A 16247-nucleotide genomic window follows, 5' to 3' on the forward strand; every position below is an offset into this window, starting at 1 on the left:
GCAAGGAGACGGGGAGCTGGGGAGAATGACAGACTGGGACTGTGAGCTGAGGAGAGGAGGGAAGGGGAGACTGGAACTCATTGGGCAAGGAGACTAGCAGCTGAGGGGGGAGTGTTTCTGGGAATCAGTAAAGGAAACAGGAGTTGTGGGGGGAAGATGGGACTGGGAGGAGGGTTAGGAGGTCTGATGAGGGGGCATGGGGGGAGACTCACTGATTCCTAGTGGCAGGGGGAAATGGGCACTGGGAGAGACAGTTCTGACAAGGAGTTGGGATGGGGGAGAACTGGAACAGTGTGCAAGTGAGGTGTGGGAGACTGAGATTGAATGAAGACCCCAGGAAGGGAGACTGGGACTGAAAGCAAGTGTACGGGAGAGGCAGACAGATAGGATGAGGAATAAGAAGAGGGGGACTATACTGAGTAGGCAAGGAGACTGGGACTGGGGTGACAAACCTGATGAGTGGGGACTGGAACTGGATGTGCAAATCTGAGGAGGAATGCAGATGCTCTGGTGTGAGGTTTGCCATATTCTCTACAGTTGTCTGCAAACTTTAGTCACTGCTGGAAGGTGTTAACGACAAACTTGTGCTCCTCCGTATTGGCCTTGCTAAAGGTCATTATGCTTCTGTCATCAGCATATGTGCACCAATAGTGATCCATCCAGATGAGGATAAGGAGGATTTCTCCCAAACCCTTGATAGCATCATCAGGTTAGTCCTATGTAATCTCTAGGTGATTTTAATGGCAGGACTGGTCATGACTACTTCATTGGGCAATGTGATAGGTCATGATGGAGTTGGTAACACAGGCTCTCACAGCTTGCTACTACTTTCCAAATGCACTGAATACAACCTTGTTATCACCAACAGTGTTTCAATAGGCCAACAAGCATAAGGTGACCTGGATGCATCCTTGTTTAAAACACTGATGTAATTGGTTACATTATTGTTTGGTGAAGAGATCTCCAATGTCAGACTCTCTCATGCCATGAGAGGCTTCAGCTGTGGGTCAGACCATAAATTTATAAGAAGTCAAATGTCTTTCAGTACTGCTCTCAAGCAACATAGACAGCAACTCAAGCTAGTGGGGGGAAAAAAATCAATATTTCAAGCCTGGAAAACTGAGACAAACAGTTTGAATTCCAAGAGAAAATCATGGAAGTATTTCCTTCAGTTACAGCATTCTCAGTGGATGTTGAGGCATGCTGGAAACGTTTTTGGGACACTACATATTATATGGCTGGTGAAGTTCTTGACTTCATCAAGAGGAAACATCAGGACTGGTTTGATGAGGATGATCCCCAAATATGTCTGCTCTTCAATTCACTGCATGCTATCCATTGACAACGTAGCAGACAGAGATTCAGCATCCAGGAAGGTTGCATCATCAAGCAAAACAGATGGTTAGACCAGACTTTGGCAAATGAAAAGCCCATGGTGTGAAAAGAAAGCAATGGAATCAAAATTGGCAGCAGATAACGAAGACACCAGAAACATTTTTGCTGGCCTTAATGCTGTGTGTGGCCCCAAGTGCAATGGGATAACCCTCATACAAACTGCGGACTGCAATAGACTGTTAGGGCTGGTCTGCACTAGAAAACTCGGTATGTTGCTGTGGGTTGTGGAAAAAAATCCACACCCCTGAGAACAGTAGTTGAGCCGACTTAAATTTGTGTGTGTGGAGGAGATGGATTACCTACATTGATGGGAGAGCCTCTCCCACTGGCATAATCTGTGTTGCTGTAGCTTTTCAAGTGTAGACCAGCTCTTAATTGACACAGAAAACTTGACTGAAGGATGGAATGTTTTAGTTAGCTTCTCCATCACCCTCCCAGTGCTTCTCAGGAATCAAGCAATACTCTTCTTCAACACCTATTAAAAGAACTTGTGCTTTTCCCCCGCCTTATGAGAAACCATAGTAGTAATCATGCAGATGTCATAAATGAAACCACCTAGACTAGATGGCTTTTCAGCAGAGATCTCTAAGCAGGTGCCTATCACAGTGCAAGGCACCTCATGTGGCTCTCCTGCGTTGTCTGGGAATGAGAATCGATGCCACAGGATTTCAAGGATGCCAGGATTGTTCACCTCTATAAATGTAAGGGTGACAGAGCAAACTGCTAATCCCTGTAGCTCTTTCCTATTCTTTGTTGCTCAGAAAATTCTTGTAGGGGTCAGACTGAATATACTGAACACCTGCCTTGTGAAAACCATCCTCCAGGACTCTGTGTGGATTGGGCACTATAGACATGATCATCACAGCCCCCTAGGTTCAGGAAATGAGCTGGGAGCAAAATTGTGGTTTCTGTATGGTGTTTGACATAGCTAAAGCTTTTTTTACTTTGTAAATTGTGAGGGACTCTGGAAACTTTTGTTCCTATTTGGATACCTTGCAAAGTTTTTCTGTCATTTGGCCCTTCCATAATGAGGATGACGGTTACAGTGGAGGAAACTGGTGAGAGATTGGACCCCTCTCCAGTCACAGTGGCTCCTAAGCAAGGTTGCAGTCTGGCTCCCACACTTTTTACATCCTTTTTTTGGCTATGCTTATGGATTAGTTTCATGACACTGATAGAGTATTTATTTCGACACTGCTGAGAAGTTGTTCAATCCAGAGTGCTTCTGTGTTTGTACAAAAGTGGCAGATTTACTCATTTAAGGGGCTTTTATTTGCTGAGTGAGCAGCCAGTGTATAATCATCAATTGATGACATTTAATTTATAACTGATCACTTTGTTTGTGCAATCATTCATTTTGGCTTCAGAGTCAGCCTAAGAAAACTGAAATACTGTACCATCCTGTGCCTGGGGATATGCACGCCTACCCAATTATTAAGATCAATGGTGCGCCTCATAAGTCTGTGGACAAGCTTTGCTATCTAGAGAGTATGCTGTCTCAGAATGGTACCATTGATATTACTCAGCATATAGCCAAGGCCAGATCTGCATCTGGAATGCAGTCACACTGCCTATAGAGTGATGGAGTTGTCAGAATAAGCACTAAACTAAATGTTGGCAGTGGGGGTGTTTGTTGGTCCCAGGATATGAAAGACACAAGGTGGGTGAGGTAATCTTTTATTGGACTGACTTCTGTTGGTGGAAGAGAGGATCACCTTGTTTCTCACTAAACTAAATGTCTATAGAGCAGTTGTGCTTACTAACACTTCTGTATGGTTGTGAAACCTGGACAGCAAGTCACTGCCACATTAGGAAACTTGATCAATTCTGTATGCAGGGTCTTAAGTCTGGTCTCTTTGCAGGGTCATATGGGTGGGACAAGATTCGCAATATCAAAATTCTTAATTGTTGTTGCATGTCTGATGTGCAAATTATGCTCATAAAAGTTCAGCTGTGTTGTCAAGCGATCTCATTTGACTCGAACAGCCAAGTGGTCAGCTAAAGGCAGCCAGCTAGTCTCATGGTGGCCAATGCAAGCAGTATAAAGACACTCTGAAGCTACACTTGAAAGCATGTCAGGTTTATCCCAGCAGCTAGAAAACAACAGCTATGAGAGAGCAAGGTGGCAGGAATTTTTCATGTCAGAATATCAGGGTTGGAAGGGACCTCAGGAGATCATCTAGTCTAACCCCCTTCTCAAAGCAGGACCAATCCCTAGACAGATTTTTGCCCCAAGTCCCTAAATGGCCCCCCTCAAGGATTGAACACTGAACCCTGGGTTTAGCAGGCCAATGCTCAAACCACTGAGCTGTTGCTCCCCCTCCCCCCCGCCATTAACCACTTTGAAGCAAGGCACATTGCATGATATGCAATAGATGAAGAGCACAAACAAGGGTACAACAGCCTGCCGTGGTCCTGGACAATTTTGTCTGTCACACATGTAGCTGTCTGAGGTTCTTGCATTGGTCTGACCTTGCATATGTGTTCAACTAAAACGTTTGCTGAATTTTCATATGTTGATGTTGCATGAGACTCTATTATCACATAGGAATAAGGGTGGAGGAGGATAGAGAGAGATGTATGGAAGGTCTGGGAGAGTAAGGGTGGCAGTGATAGGACCAAGGGACAAGGATTGGAGGAAGTTGGGACAAACGGCAAGTCAGCTAGCAGAATGTCCAGAGTTCACACGTATGTTTGTTTTTTAATAAAATTAATTGTAGAACTGCTTTGTGTTTTTGTTTTTTTTTCCTCTCTCCCCAACTGCACTTTCTTCAGTCTAATCAGTCTCTTGAAAGATCCACCCATATTTCAACTGGATCTGGTGTTTTTGCAACAGATCAGAGACATGGTCACTCACCGTTACCACTTATAAATAATTTGATTCAGCTCAGTTATACTCAGACTGAAATTCATCAGCTGCAAGGGGCTCTTTAATATGTCTCCTGCAACTCTCTGCACCAAATGATATTAAAACACGTGATTTAATTATTAACCAGTAAGCATGCTTTTACTATGTTGTTAACCAATTGTAGTTGATATACTTGACCAGTCACTTTGCTGTGAGAAATATATATACACTAAACATTTCACCAGTTATGCTGTTTACATGTGAATATATAGTACTATAGTAAATTAAATAATGGATTCACACTATTGTGGCTCTTTTGGGTAATGCTGAAGGTGTTTGGCTCCTGAACCACTGAGGTCTGAGTATCACTGGTTTAGTTTGTGTTCAGGCAGCAGTTTGGGGACACTGTGTGCTCATTAGCACATCCATACCTACTCTATACCTAATCATGTGTGTATCTGGGTTAGCTATCCCATAGCAAACTTCTAACTCATAGAGGATAAAGTGCCTGCATGACATACACACAGGAGCATCATCAGCACATGAAAACAATGCATTCTGAGGATGTCCTACCGCACAATGCCAATAAATGGTTACAGACTTGGTTAAAAATTATAGCATGAAGTGCGACCCTGTCTCAAGAAGTGGGCCATGTTATGGTCAAATTTGGGAAACACTTCTATTGTGGCTGGGGAAGTAATGAAATTATGACTTCTCAGGAGAGAAGCAAAGCTGACTAAATGAGGGAAGGGCAGAAGATTCAGTAGTTTTTATTTTTAGTGTTTATTTAACTTGATGACTAATGCACCTTTTAGAAAAAGCATTCCTTCTCCAAAGTGTTCAACAGCCTCTTACCCTCTACTGCTTGAATTATGGCCTGAGAGCTCACAGTTCACATGCTCAGAATCTCCCAAGAGGTCCTTCAGCAAACTCAGAGAAGGCCAGACTTGACAGTCCTAAGGGCTTGTCTACATGGGGCAATTTACCAGTGTTACTCCTCCTGTGTTGACATTCTTCTTTCTCTGTGTAGATCAGACCTGATATTTCTAAGTTAAGATAAAGAAGAAAGTCAGATTTTTTTTGCAAACAGCTTTCCAGACCTTCATACAACATAAATAGGCTTTGAAGGATTTAATTTTTATTGGTAAACATTAATAAGCATTGAGTTCATGGTACAGCCTCAAACAATTTCCATTGATAATAACTGAAATGTACTGATAGGCAAAGCAAGAAAAAGGCTGCTTAGAACTTAGTTTGACTTCAGATTATTTACTTTGACATGGGATGTTGACAATTTGTGTTTTAACCGTCATAAAGCTGTAACTGCTTGAATCTCAGCACCTAGTATCATTAAATAATTATCTGATCCCTTCCATAATTTCCTGCATTGTGAGAATTTAAATATATAAAAATAAAATCAATTTAAAACACACTTTTCTGCAGCTGTAAACATTTAAATAGATTATAAAAATGCTCAAACATTGATATGTCAAAATTATAAAAAAATGAAACTCAGCAAAGTCTTAACATAAAAAAAAAAAGGTTTTTAAGCCCATTTTTTTAAAAAAAATATGTTTGTGCTAACATTGTTTCCTCCTTGAAACTGCAAAACTTCTGATGGCATGGCTTGTTGCTTGAGCTGCTTTCTTGCTCATCCAGTGTGATTGGAAGATGGTGAGTAGCCAGCAGTAAAGTGGTTCAGTACTTTACAGTGAAGGGTGGTGTACAACACAACAGCAATTTTCAAAGCAGTTGTAAAGAAAAAACACTGTTCTCTCCACCTCAAAAGCCAGGTGTCAGAGTGCTCCGTTGGAGCGTCCATGCTTCTACTCATGTAGAACAGCACATGGCCTTGGTTGGTAACAGGATGTCCTTTACATACAGGTGTCCCTTTGCTGAAACTTTTATAATGAGAAATGAGAGAACTGACTCCTGGCCCTCATGGGTTCTATAGTTAGCTGTTGTAATAGTTTGATTAGGTTAACTGGCTGAACATCAAGTATTATCTGAGGTGTCTGTTAAGATTCTCATTAGAAAAATGACATCAGATTAAACATTATGAAAAAAATCCAAGGTGCTTTGCTCATTCCTTTTGTGTGAAGCTCCAGGGCGCTGAAATACACATCATTGTCTTGCTTTTTCTGGGGAATTCACAACTGTGATAGATGAAATAACCTTCCATGCATAAGACTATTCACATTGTTGTTACAGTTTTAGCATACGCTGTTAGTTATCCTCTCCTGGCAGATTGAGCGGAAAGCAGAATGATGGGAAGGAGTTTTTAGAGGAGATGGGGTAAGAGCTGGCTATGAATACTTACATTACAGTCAGGGAACTATAATAAAGCTGCCAAAAATGGGGAGGCATCCCTGGAACAGATAGCCTCAACAGCATTAGCATGGATTCTCCTCAAGAAGGCATTCCTGAGTCCGTGCCCTATCCCAGAATCTTTTAGGTCAGTTTTTAAACAGTGCTAGTACTAGACTTGAATTTGATTCTTCTGCTTGTGCAAAGGATTTTTTGTGCATTTTTCTGATTCAGTTTGTGCAGTCTTTTGGGTGAGAATTTGCGTGTTTGTGCTTTTGTAAATCTCATCTTGAAATTTATTCTTGAGTGTTCACTCATCATCCCTGGTTTGAATTCAGCGCCAGCTTTCTGGCTTTCGTGATAAATGGCATTTTCCTAAATAATGAATGAGAACATTACTGATTGATGCACCTGCATCAGATGCTAATTAGCTCCACTGGTCAGACCCTGGCAACAGGAGATACTATTCACTCTCCAGTATTATTGTAAAAGGTTTATATACTACACTATGTGTAAATGGTACATACAAATGGAGAAGAAACGTGTTTCCTGCCCAGGAACTTGCAGGCTTAGTGTAGAAGCATCCTAAAACATGTTAAGTATATGTAGAAGAATATCTTCACTCACCACTGAAATGCAACCTCTCTATAGTGAACTGTGTCAATTGTTTAAAGGGATTATCAATTTGAAGATGATGATTTCTGAGAATTATATAGCTATTGCAAGTAAATTATAACTCATAACACTACTAGAGTAGAGAGGACTTGAGGGGAGGGGGGAATGATGCAATCTGTTTGTTTTTCCAGTCTGTTCATTTTGTGGCATTTGACAGCACTTTGAATAGTTGGTTTTACTGTCTTGCTGATGAGCGCTTGTACCTCTCATGTTCTGCTCTGGGTGATGAGCTCTCCTGCCTGCCCTTCAGGCTCTGCAAAGAGGGTATTTACTGGTAGCTGCATTACCAAAGCTGCAGCTGAAGAGGCTCAAGGCAGATGTGTACACAGAGGAGAATGGGATAAGAAGCAATGGGCCCAAACTTTTTTGGTGGTGCTGGTTTTGGTCCTGCAATAAAGAACACCTTATAAACACAGCTTCAACTTGTAAAAAAAAATATTATTTAAAAGGGTGCATTATCAGAACCCCCTCCTCAAAGTTCTTATTAATATTAGATATAAATGATATTATACCCAACTGAAACCATAGGGAGAATTTTCTATCACTGTGACCAGACTTAACACTCTACTTTAGAAGAATAGGCTGAGAGGTTTTTTAATTATAGGTGACAAGTGCCTCTGTTGTCTTTTGCAAAAACATAATTCTTCCCAGAACAATGCTGAGCGTTGGTTCAGTGTTAACAAACATAGAAATGTGTTGCCAGCATCACTTACTGCAGCACCTGGATTTTTTTCTTGGTGGTTTCCCATCCTAATACTGACCTGGCCTACACCAACCATGCTTTACTTTGTGAGATCTGACAAAGTCAAAGCCCAAGTGGCATTGCTTCATGCAGGTTGTAGTAACCCATTTTACATACTTTAATCCTTAAAAGTCCTTTACTGCCCTCTAGTGATATTCCATGAGTATAGGGAATAGACACACACAATTTAAAATATGTAAGTGTCTCTACATAGTTAAGTTTGCAATTAGAGTTCCATTAGGACTTTTTTTTGCCATTCTTGTAACTTTCTAAATTAATACTTGAAAAATTTACCATTATGAAGTTAACGTGGCTCATGGTGAAATAGAATTTTTACTGCAAATTTGAAGGAAGTTATCCAATTGCTATTTGAGTTGATGGAGATTTAATAAATGACTCATCTGCATTTTTATGAAGTGTCTGACACGTCTCTGTCTCCATACACACTGCAGATTTAATCAAATTATAATGCAGGGTTCACATACTAAATAGCTTCTATCACAACCTTGAAAAACTAGTACTCAAGCAACCTAGTGAATGAGTTTCTGTCATTGAAATAGATGGAGGAAAAGAAAAAAGCATGCTGCCACCCTTTTAAATGACAAACACTTACTTCCGTATACATACTGAATTAGAGAGGGCTGAAGTTGGTGGAAAAGCTTAGCTGTCGTCATTCATTCAGGGCCAACCACTTGCACATAATGAACAGAGGAAACTGAAGGTTGTGGATAAGCCATCAGCTATCATTGGGCCTTGTCCTAAACATACAGGGGGTACAAGTTGTACAACTCCCACCCCCATGTGGACAGTTACATTGGTATAAATGTACTTATTCTGGTATAGTTCATTCTCATAGGGGAAGGGGAATAAACTATACTGGTGTTATCTGTCTTAGAGTTTGCTCCCTATCACCGACTATCTGAGAGACTTCATAGAGTTTCTGGCATTCCTCCCTTTATGGTGTCAGAGTTCTGCTTGCTTTTTTTGTATGGATGATTTGGGGTGAGGTTGGGAGGGGTTCTGGAATAAAAGGGGAATTTGGGTTGTGAGTATCACGGTGGAAAGGCTTTCTCAGAGAGAGAGAGAGAGAGAGAGAGGCTTTGCTAAGTTTCCAAAAGATTATCAGGCTCTGGATTTGCTTGATCTCGTCTGGATAATTGTTCATAGCTAACTATCCTTGACAGAAAATGCTTTGTCCCCAGCTCTTGCTTGCATCATCCTGGGCTTTGTGGTGTGCATTGCCCCAGAGGAGGCATTCATAGATTGAAATTTGGTCTTGGCTGTAGCATGACATATTAATCGCTTTGAAAACTTGGACCAAGGTCTTAAAATAGCATCAGAAGCTGACTGAGAGCCAGTGGAGGGAATTGAGCACACACCTGATGTGATCATGGCAACCTGAACCAGGGAGAAGATGGGTAGCCACATTCTGTATCAACTGGAACTTGTGCATAGTCTTCTCATTTCATGTTGGATATAATGAATTTACTCCTGGGGGAATTCTGAACCAAAAAATTAAAAATTCTGTGGATAATATTTTAAAATTCTGCATATTTTATTTGTTAAAATTACACAATATAATCATGCCAGTTTCAATCATTTTGATAACTTATTTCAAAACACTTGTCAGCAAGCATGTCTGTAGCAATACAGACAACAAAAAAGATTCCCACAGGAGTAGAAAGTTAAAGAAACCCCTATGACAACCCAGTTCCTGTTTTCTGTTATGCTTTTGTTGGATGACTGAGTCTGGTGTGTCATGTGCCAGCTGGGCACATCCTGGGGGGAAAACTCTGCCCCTTCGATCTTTTAGTCAATTCTTGTTTTTTCATCCGGCCGCTGTAGGGTTACCATATAGAGGTACCCAAAAAGAGGACACTGCCAGGGGAGGAAGAGCTGGAGGGGGGAGTTACAGTTGCGGGGCCCCCCTGCCCCTGAAACCTGCTCTTCCCTCCTCCCCCGAGCCCAGCTGTGGGGTTAGACACCTGCACCACCCCCTTTTCCCCCCAGAGCCCAGGGATCCAGAGGGTGTAACAGCCTGATACTGGTCAGGCTGGGTTTGTATGGACTTTCCTGTGGTGACTTCAGTGTTGGACTGTGCAGGGCTGAGACTGCACAAGGCTCCATCCCCGCTGGGCTGGATGTTCCACTCACTGCATGCTGCCTCCTTCCTTCAGGGTATGCTAGAAACTGCAGCAGCTGGGAACCCCTTCCTCTTCCACGGGCAGTGTCCTCTGTTTGCGATCTGGGAAGCCAGGTTCTGTTGGGTCCAGTGGCCCCTAGTGGCGGCCAACAGTTCTGCAATGCCAATTCTGCTGGGGAAAAAATGAAATTCTGTGCAGAATAGGATGACCACCTTCTTAAAAGGCAAAAACAGACACATCAGGAGCGACGCTCCCAGCCTCTCCTCTTTCCCTTAAGGCCCTACCCCCTGGCAAAGTCAGAAGCCGAAACTGCCCAGGGAGCCCAGGCTACTCCACCTGCCCTGGATGGGTGCCCTGTGTCCCCACCCCCCTGGGGCATGCAGCCCAAGGCTGGTGGAAGGTCTGGGGCTCCCTGCAGTGGCCCAGGATCCCTGGGCAGCTCTTACTACTGCCCAGCTCTGGCTTCTGGCCTGGCCAGGAGGGGGGCCTCGTGCCAATGGGGGACTAAGGCCCACCTCAGCCTCCCTATTGGGAAGAGGCTGGCACTGTCTCTGAGCATTGCACAGGCACGGAGCAGTGCTGCAGGGAATCTGGGATAGTTGCTGTACCGGAGTCATTCAGACTGGGACTTAAAAAACTCTGCATTTCAGGCCTGTCTTGCCCAGTTTGGGATGGGTGGTCACTCTAGCTCAGAACATTAATTCTCTGCAAATTCTTCATTGTGTAGTGGTGCAGAATTCCCCCAGGAGTATGAGTTACAGCTGGTGACATGCATGGATTCCTGTGGCCCAGTCCTGATCCATGAGGAAGGAATAAAGTTTTCTGGCAAGCTGGAGGCAAAAAAGAAATTGAAGCTACTTGGTCAACAGGTTTAGCAAGGAATCAAACAGAATCTTGAGGGTTTGCACTACTTTCACTAATGGGGAATGTGTGCCTTTAATGGAGCATGAAGACTATGGGCTGGGCTACACCTGTGAGTTACAGCGCATTAAAGGAGCTCTGGGCGCACTAGCTCACTACCTGCCCACCCTGGCAAGGCACGTAGAGCGCTCTGACTCCACAGCTAGAGCGCTCCTGATACTCTGCCTTGGCGAGTAGAATAACGTTTGAGGCGCCCCTGCTGGAGCGCCCCAGTGAATGAGGTGTTGCATTACTTCACTCTGATCAGCCTCCAGAAACGTCCAGTAATCCCCTGAAGTGGCCACTTTTGTCATTGTTTTCGATATGCCCTTTGAAAGCTCTGTTTGACAGCTGACTGCTTATCTGCTCTAAGACAAAGCGACCATTACTGTGGAATGCTGTGTGTGAGAGAGAGGCAAGGAGGGGAGGTCTGCTGCTGTCTGAATTTACAAGACCGCATGCTGACATGCTCTCAGCCCCTCAAAAACCCCCTCTCTCTTCCCCCACATACACACAACACACTCCACTCCCCCCATTTGAAAAGCACGTTGGAGCCACCTGCATGCTGAGATAGCTGCCACAATGCACTGCTCTCTGTGGCCGCAGGAAGAGCTGCTAATGTGGCCATGCCAGTGTGCTGTCAGCTGTCAGTGTGGACAGAATACAGCACTTTCCCTACTGTGCTCTACGAAGGCTGGTTTAACTCAAAGCACTCTGCGTGTGCAAGTGTAGCCATGTCGTATGTCTTGTCTAGCTCTCTGAAGTGTTTCCCCTTTCCGACCAGCTTTATTCTAGTCTTGCCTGGTCCAGCTCTTCTACATCTAGGGCACCTCTACACTGGTGTGACTGACCACAAAAGGGATTGTACCAGTATAACTGTACATGTAAAAAAAAAATCACACCCCTAACGAGTAGTTACACCAGTACAAAAACTGTATATCAGGTCTGTACACTCTCATACTGAAAAGGGTGGAATGTAAATATAAGTCATGAGCCTCAGCAAAGGAAAGAAACGATGTTAAAATGAAAAACAGGACTGTGCTGTTTTAATCCACATTAAAAAATGTTTGTTGGAACAAAACATCTAAAATCTAGTGTAACGCTTCTGGAGTTGGCAGCAACAAGGGCGGGGTTCAATATCCCGGGGTCCCTCTTAACAATACAACACAGAACTGGCTTGAGCCCCACCCAGTAATCTGGGAAAATTAAACACCACCCCTGGGTGCCTCTAAGGGGCAATACTTCACCACTCACAAACCCTGGGTCTGGGTTAGCAGAGAACACTTTTAATAAACAGGGCAAGGAACCTGGCATTAATTTGTGAAAACACCATGATTTGCTCATATCTGTCCGTTAGCAAAACTCCTGCCCAGAGTACATTGGCCAGTGGCCTTTGCCTCCATTTCTCACCTTGCAGTGTGAAAGCCCAACAAACAAATGTCCCTTTAACATGCTACTCCCCTCTTCCTCCATCCCACTCCACTTACAGCTGTTGTCCTTGGTCAGCAGAGAACCAGAGTTTAGAAGTGGGTTCATGTGAGTTCGCCTCCCACAGGGACATGGGGGAGAGAGACGTCAAGCAGTGCCTTAGTTGTGCTGCTGCCACAACTGCTCAGTTACCATTGTCCACCTGTGTCACTGCATGCTTTGTTTGTCTTGCCACCATTCGCTTCACCACTCCATCATCTGCTCTGCCACCGATGTCCCTGTGCCATCACCTTTTACTGTCACGTGCCTCTTTACTGAGACCTCTGTGAGTCGGTCTGTTGAAGTTCCATCCAGCTCTCTGTGATTTTAGCAGCTAGTGAGGTAACCTCACTGCTAGTACTGGCTGGGCCTTCTCTTTCTCAGAAACACTGTCCTACAGCAGGTCTAAGACTATGTCTACGCTAGCACTTTTGTTGACATAACATATGTTGCTCTGGATTGTGAAAAAACACCCCTCTGAGCCTCATAAGTTGCACCAATATGAACTGAGACCCTCTCTCACTGATATAGCTGCTGGTACTCGCTGGAGGTGGTTTAATTATGTCTATGGGAGACCTCTCTCCCATTGGCACAGAGTGGCTACACAAGCTATCTTACAGTGGCATATCTGTATCAGTACAGCTGTGCCTCTGTAAACCTGCTAGTGTAGACATGGCCTGTGGCTCATCACTTAGACCTGATTAGAGCTGAAATCACCGAGTGATTGCTTAACAAAACAAAAGACTGTCAATGGAGCCTAATCAGCTCTGTTTTTAAACAGTGGAGAGGAGCAGGTCCAATGGTGCCTGACTCTTAGGAGGAGCCCACACTGCCAGGTGGAAACACCTGTCCCCACCCTCTCTCCCTCCATTGTGATTTGGCATCTGAACCCCATGTCAGCGAGTTCAGTTCAGTTAAAGGTGACCCTCTCAATCAGCACAAGCTTCAGCTATGTCTACGCTACGGACCTTTCAGCAGCACAGGTGTGCCACTACAGCCGTGCTGCTGTAAGGTCTCCCGTGTAGCTGCTCTTTGCTGACGAGAGAGCTCTCTCCTGTCAGCATAACTAAACCACCCGCAACAAGCAAACTGAACCACCCCCAGCGAGCGGCATTGGCTTTGTCGGCAGGAGATCCTTTCCTGCTGACATAGCGCTATCCACCCAGCACTTTTGTGGGTGAAACTTAAGTTGGTCGGGGTGTGGTGGCTTTTTTTTTTTTTTCACACCACGACCAACAAAAGTTACACTGATAAAAGTGCTTGTGTAGACAGAGCCTTAGTACAGTCCTGCTGGCCTTTACTCTTACAATAAGGATGGCAAAATTTCATTACCTCTGTATTCAGTACTGAAGTGATTTGTAACTCAACACCAGCCAAAATTGATCACTTGGGCAACACAGGTGTCTGCTGGATACCTAGGCATAGTAGGTGTGTTCATGTAAATACAGTCTGGCCATAAAATCTTACTCCCCCCCCCCCCACCCCCAAATCTCATGACTAGATGTCAGGGAAAAGCTTGTTCCGACCTTGCTTACATATAATTTTTGTTTGCAGTTGTGGCTCTGCATAGTGTACATGGGCACTGATTATAAAAATATAGTGTTAAAATTGTTTCTGGCGAAAAGCTTGCCATCTCCTTACCAATGGGGCTCTGAAATATTTGATCAGTGGGGAAAATGGAGAAGCTTGCATATGTTTATCTTGAGATTTGTGCAAGAGAATGTGAGGAAAGGAATGGTTTTTTTCCGTTTTAACTTGTCTGCTTTCTCTCTCTCTCTCTGTCACTTCCCCACCCCTTTGCCTTTTCATTTTTCAGGTGCTGAAAACTCACTGGAAACATGGGGTCTGAAAACCCAAGTCCACAGAACCCTGGCTGTAAGATCATGACCTTCCGTCCTACCCTAGAGGAGTTTCGGAACTTTGGGAAATATGTTGCCTTCATCGAATCGCAGGGAGCTCATAGGGCAGGGCTTGCCAAGGTGAGCTTGATCTCGACATACCGGGTTTAGAGAAGTTGAAAACCTCGTAGGTGGAAACCTCAGCATTGGGTTTATAAACTGTTGTACTAGATACAGTATCTCAGTTGAGAAGTACAAATTATGTTGCAAGGAAGGAATCTGGGGACAGGTGTCTACAAAACAGTACTAGTGAGAAATAGTTTGCTTTTATTTAGTGTTGCTCTTTCTTTGAGTGTTATCGAAGTTGTCTACATGTAATGTGCATGACTAATCCAGGCAAAAATAGCAGCCAGTATATGCCTGGCTGTAGTTTGTATGTTGTTTGGGAACTAGAACGTTTTTGTTAATGAGGAGACATAATGGCCAAACCGTTGTGATTATTCCCTATTCTTCAAACATAAGTGATTTTAATTTCTAGCTGGAGAACTAGACACTGACTTGTGTTAACATGATGTCTGAAAGATTCCTATCTAATAGCATGTGCCCCTTAGTACTGAAGCAGCATGACCTATAATTTGAATGTGTGCTGGGAGTCAGAACTCTTGAGTTTTGGTTCTGATTCTGCTGTGGACGTTCTCTGACCTCAAGCAATTTACATAGGATGCATATTTTAAAATGCCAAAGGGAGTTAATGCCCAAATCCCAGTGGAGTTATGCGCCTCATTCCCTTTGGCACTTTTGAAAATCATACCTGTAATTTCTTTTAAAACAAACAAGAGGAAGTATTTTTTTACACAATGCACAGTCAACCTGGGAACTTCTTGCTGGAGGAGGTTGTGAAGGCCAGGACTATAACAAAGTTTAAAAAAAGAACAAGGTAAGTTCATGGAGGATAAGTCCATCAGTTGCTATTAGCCAGGGTGAGCAGGGATGGTGTCCCTAGCCTGTGTTTGCCAGAAGCTGGGATGAATCAGTTGATGATTACCTGTTCCATTCATTCCCTCCGGGGCACCTGACATTCCACTGTGAGAAGACCGGATACTGGGCTAGATGGACCTTTGGTCTGACCCAGTATGGCCGTTCTTATGTTCTTTGAGCCTGTTTGCCCATCGGTAAAAAGTAGTCAATATTCCCCCTGATAGGGAGGTGAGCGAGTTTATTGTGAAGTGCTTTGAAATAGTTTGAAAAATGCTATTTTGGTGTAAATTATTACTGCGTTTCCATGTAGCATATGTGCTAACTATCCCTGCCCTTTAAAAGGCACCCCTAGTTCAGTGTAGTTCAAAGGTATCCCTATTTTTCTTCCCAAATGTCTGTTTGCTAATGTCAAGCTGGCAGGCACGTATGAGCGAAAACACCGGAAATTCAGTCAGAAAAGGTTTACTGATTCTGCAATGTTTTTAAAATTTATTTTTATTTTTAATTAACAAGTAATCCTTGTACACCTCTACCCTGATGTAACATCACCTGATATAACACAAATTTGGATATAATGCGGTAAAGCAGTGCTCTGGGGAGGGGGAGGGGGGCTGCACACTCCAGCGGATCAAAGCAAGTTCAGTGTAATGCAGTTTCATCTATAATGCTGTAAGATTTTTTGGGCTCCCAAGGACAGCGTTGTATCAGGGTAGAGGTGTATAACATTTAGTGTTAATCCTTGGAATAAATGTATTGAATAAACATGGCTGGTGATTAGTCAGAGAAGTAGATGTCCTCAGTTTATCCTCCTTTAGGGGAAAAGAAAATGGGGTAAATTTTGTCAGACTCTCAGTTGATTATAAAAATAGTCATTCCTAGTTTAAAAAAATGTACTCGAATTTTTATCTAATGTCTCAGTGTAAGACTAGAAAACAAAATGAAGTACTGGGCCA

General features: G+C 43.5%; 1 protein-coding gene across 7 annotated transcripts in view; it reads left to right on the top strand.

Annotated features, from left to right (window-relative positions):
- The window catches only part of KDM4B (lysine demethylase 4B), a 172479-nt gene that overhangs the window by 17686 nt on the left and 138546 nt on the right, over positions 1–16247 (top strand). For all 7 annotated transcript variants that reach the window (XR_012656807.1, XM_075070876.1, XM_032777484.2 and 4 more), the window contains exon 2: positions 14295–14457. Coding sequence is in view for 6 of the 7 variants with exons in the window: in XM_075070876.1 (XP_074926977.1) it covers positions 14317–14457 (141 nt within the window). In the remaining variant the exon portion in view is untranslated. The remainder of the gene's footprint in view (positions 1–14294; positions 14458–16247) is intronic.

Source organism: Chelonoidis abingdonii, chromosome 11, assembly GCF_003597395.2.
Source record: "Chelonoidis abingdonii isolate Lonesome George chromosome 11, CheloAbing_2.0, whole genome shotgun sequence".
Classification (NCBI taxonomy): Eukaryota; Metazoa; Chordata; order Testudines; family Testudinidae; genus Chelonoidis; species Chelonoidis abingdonii.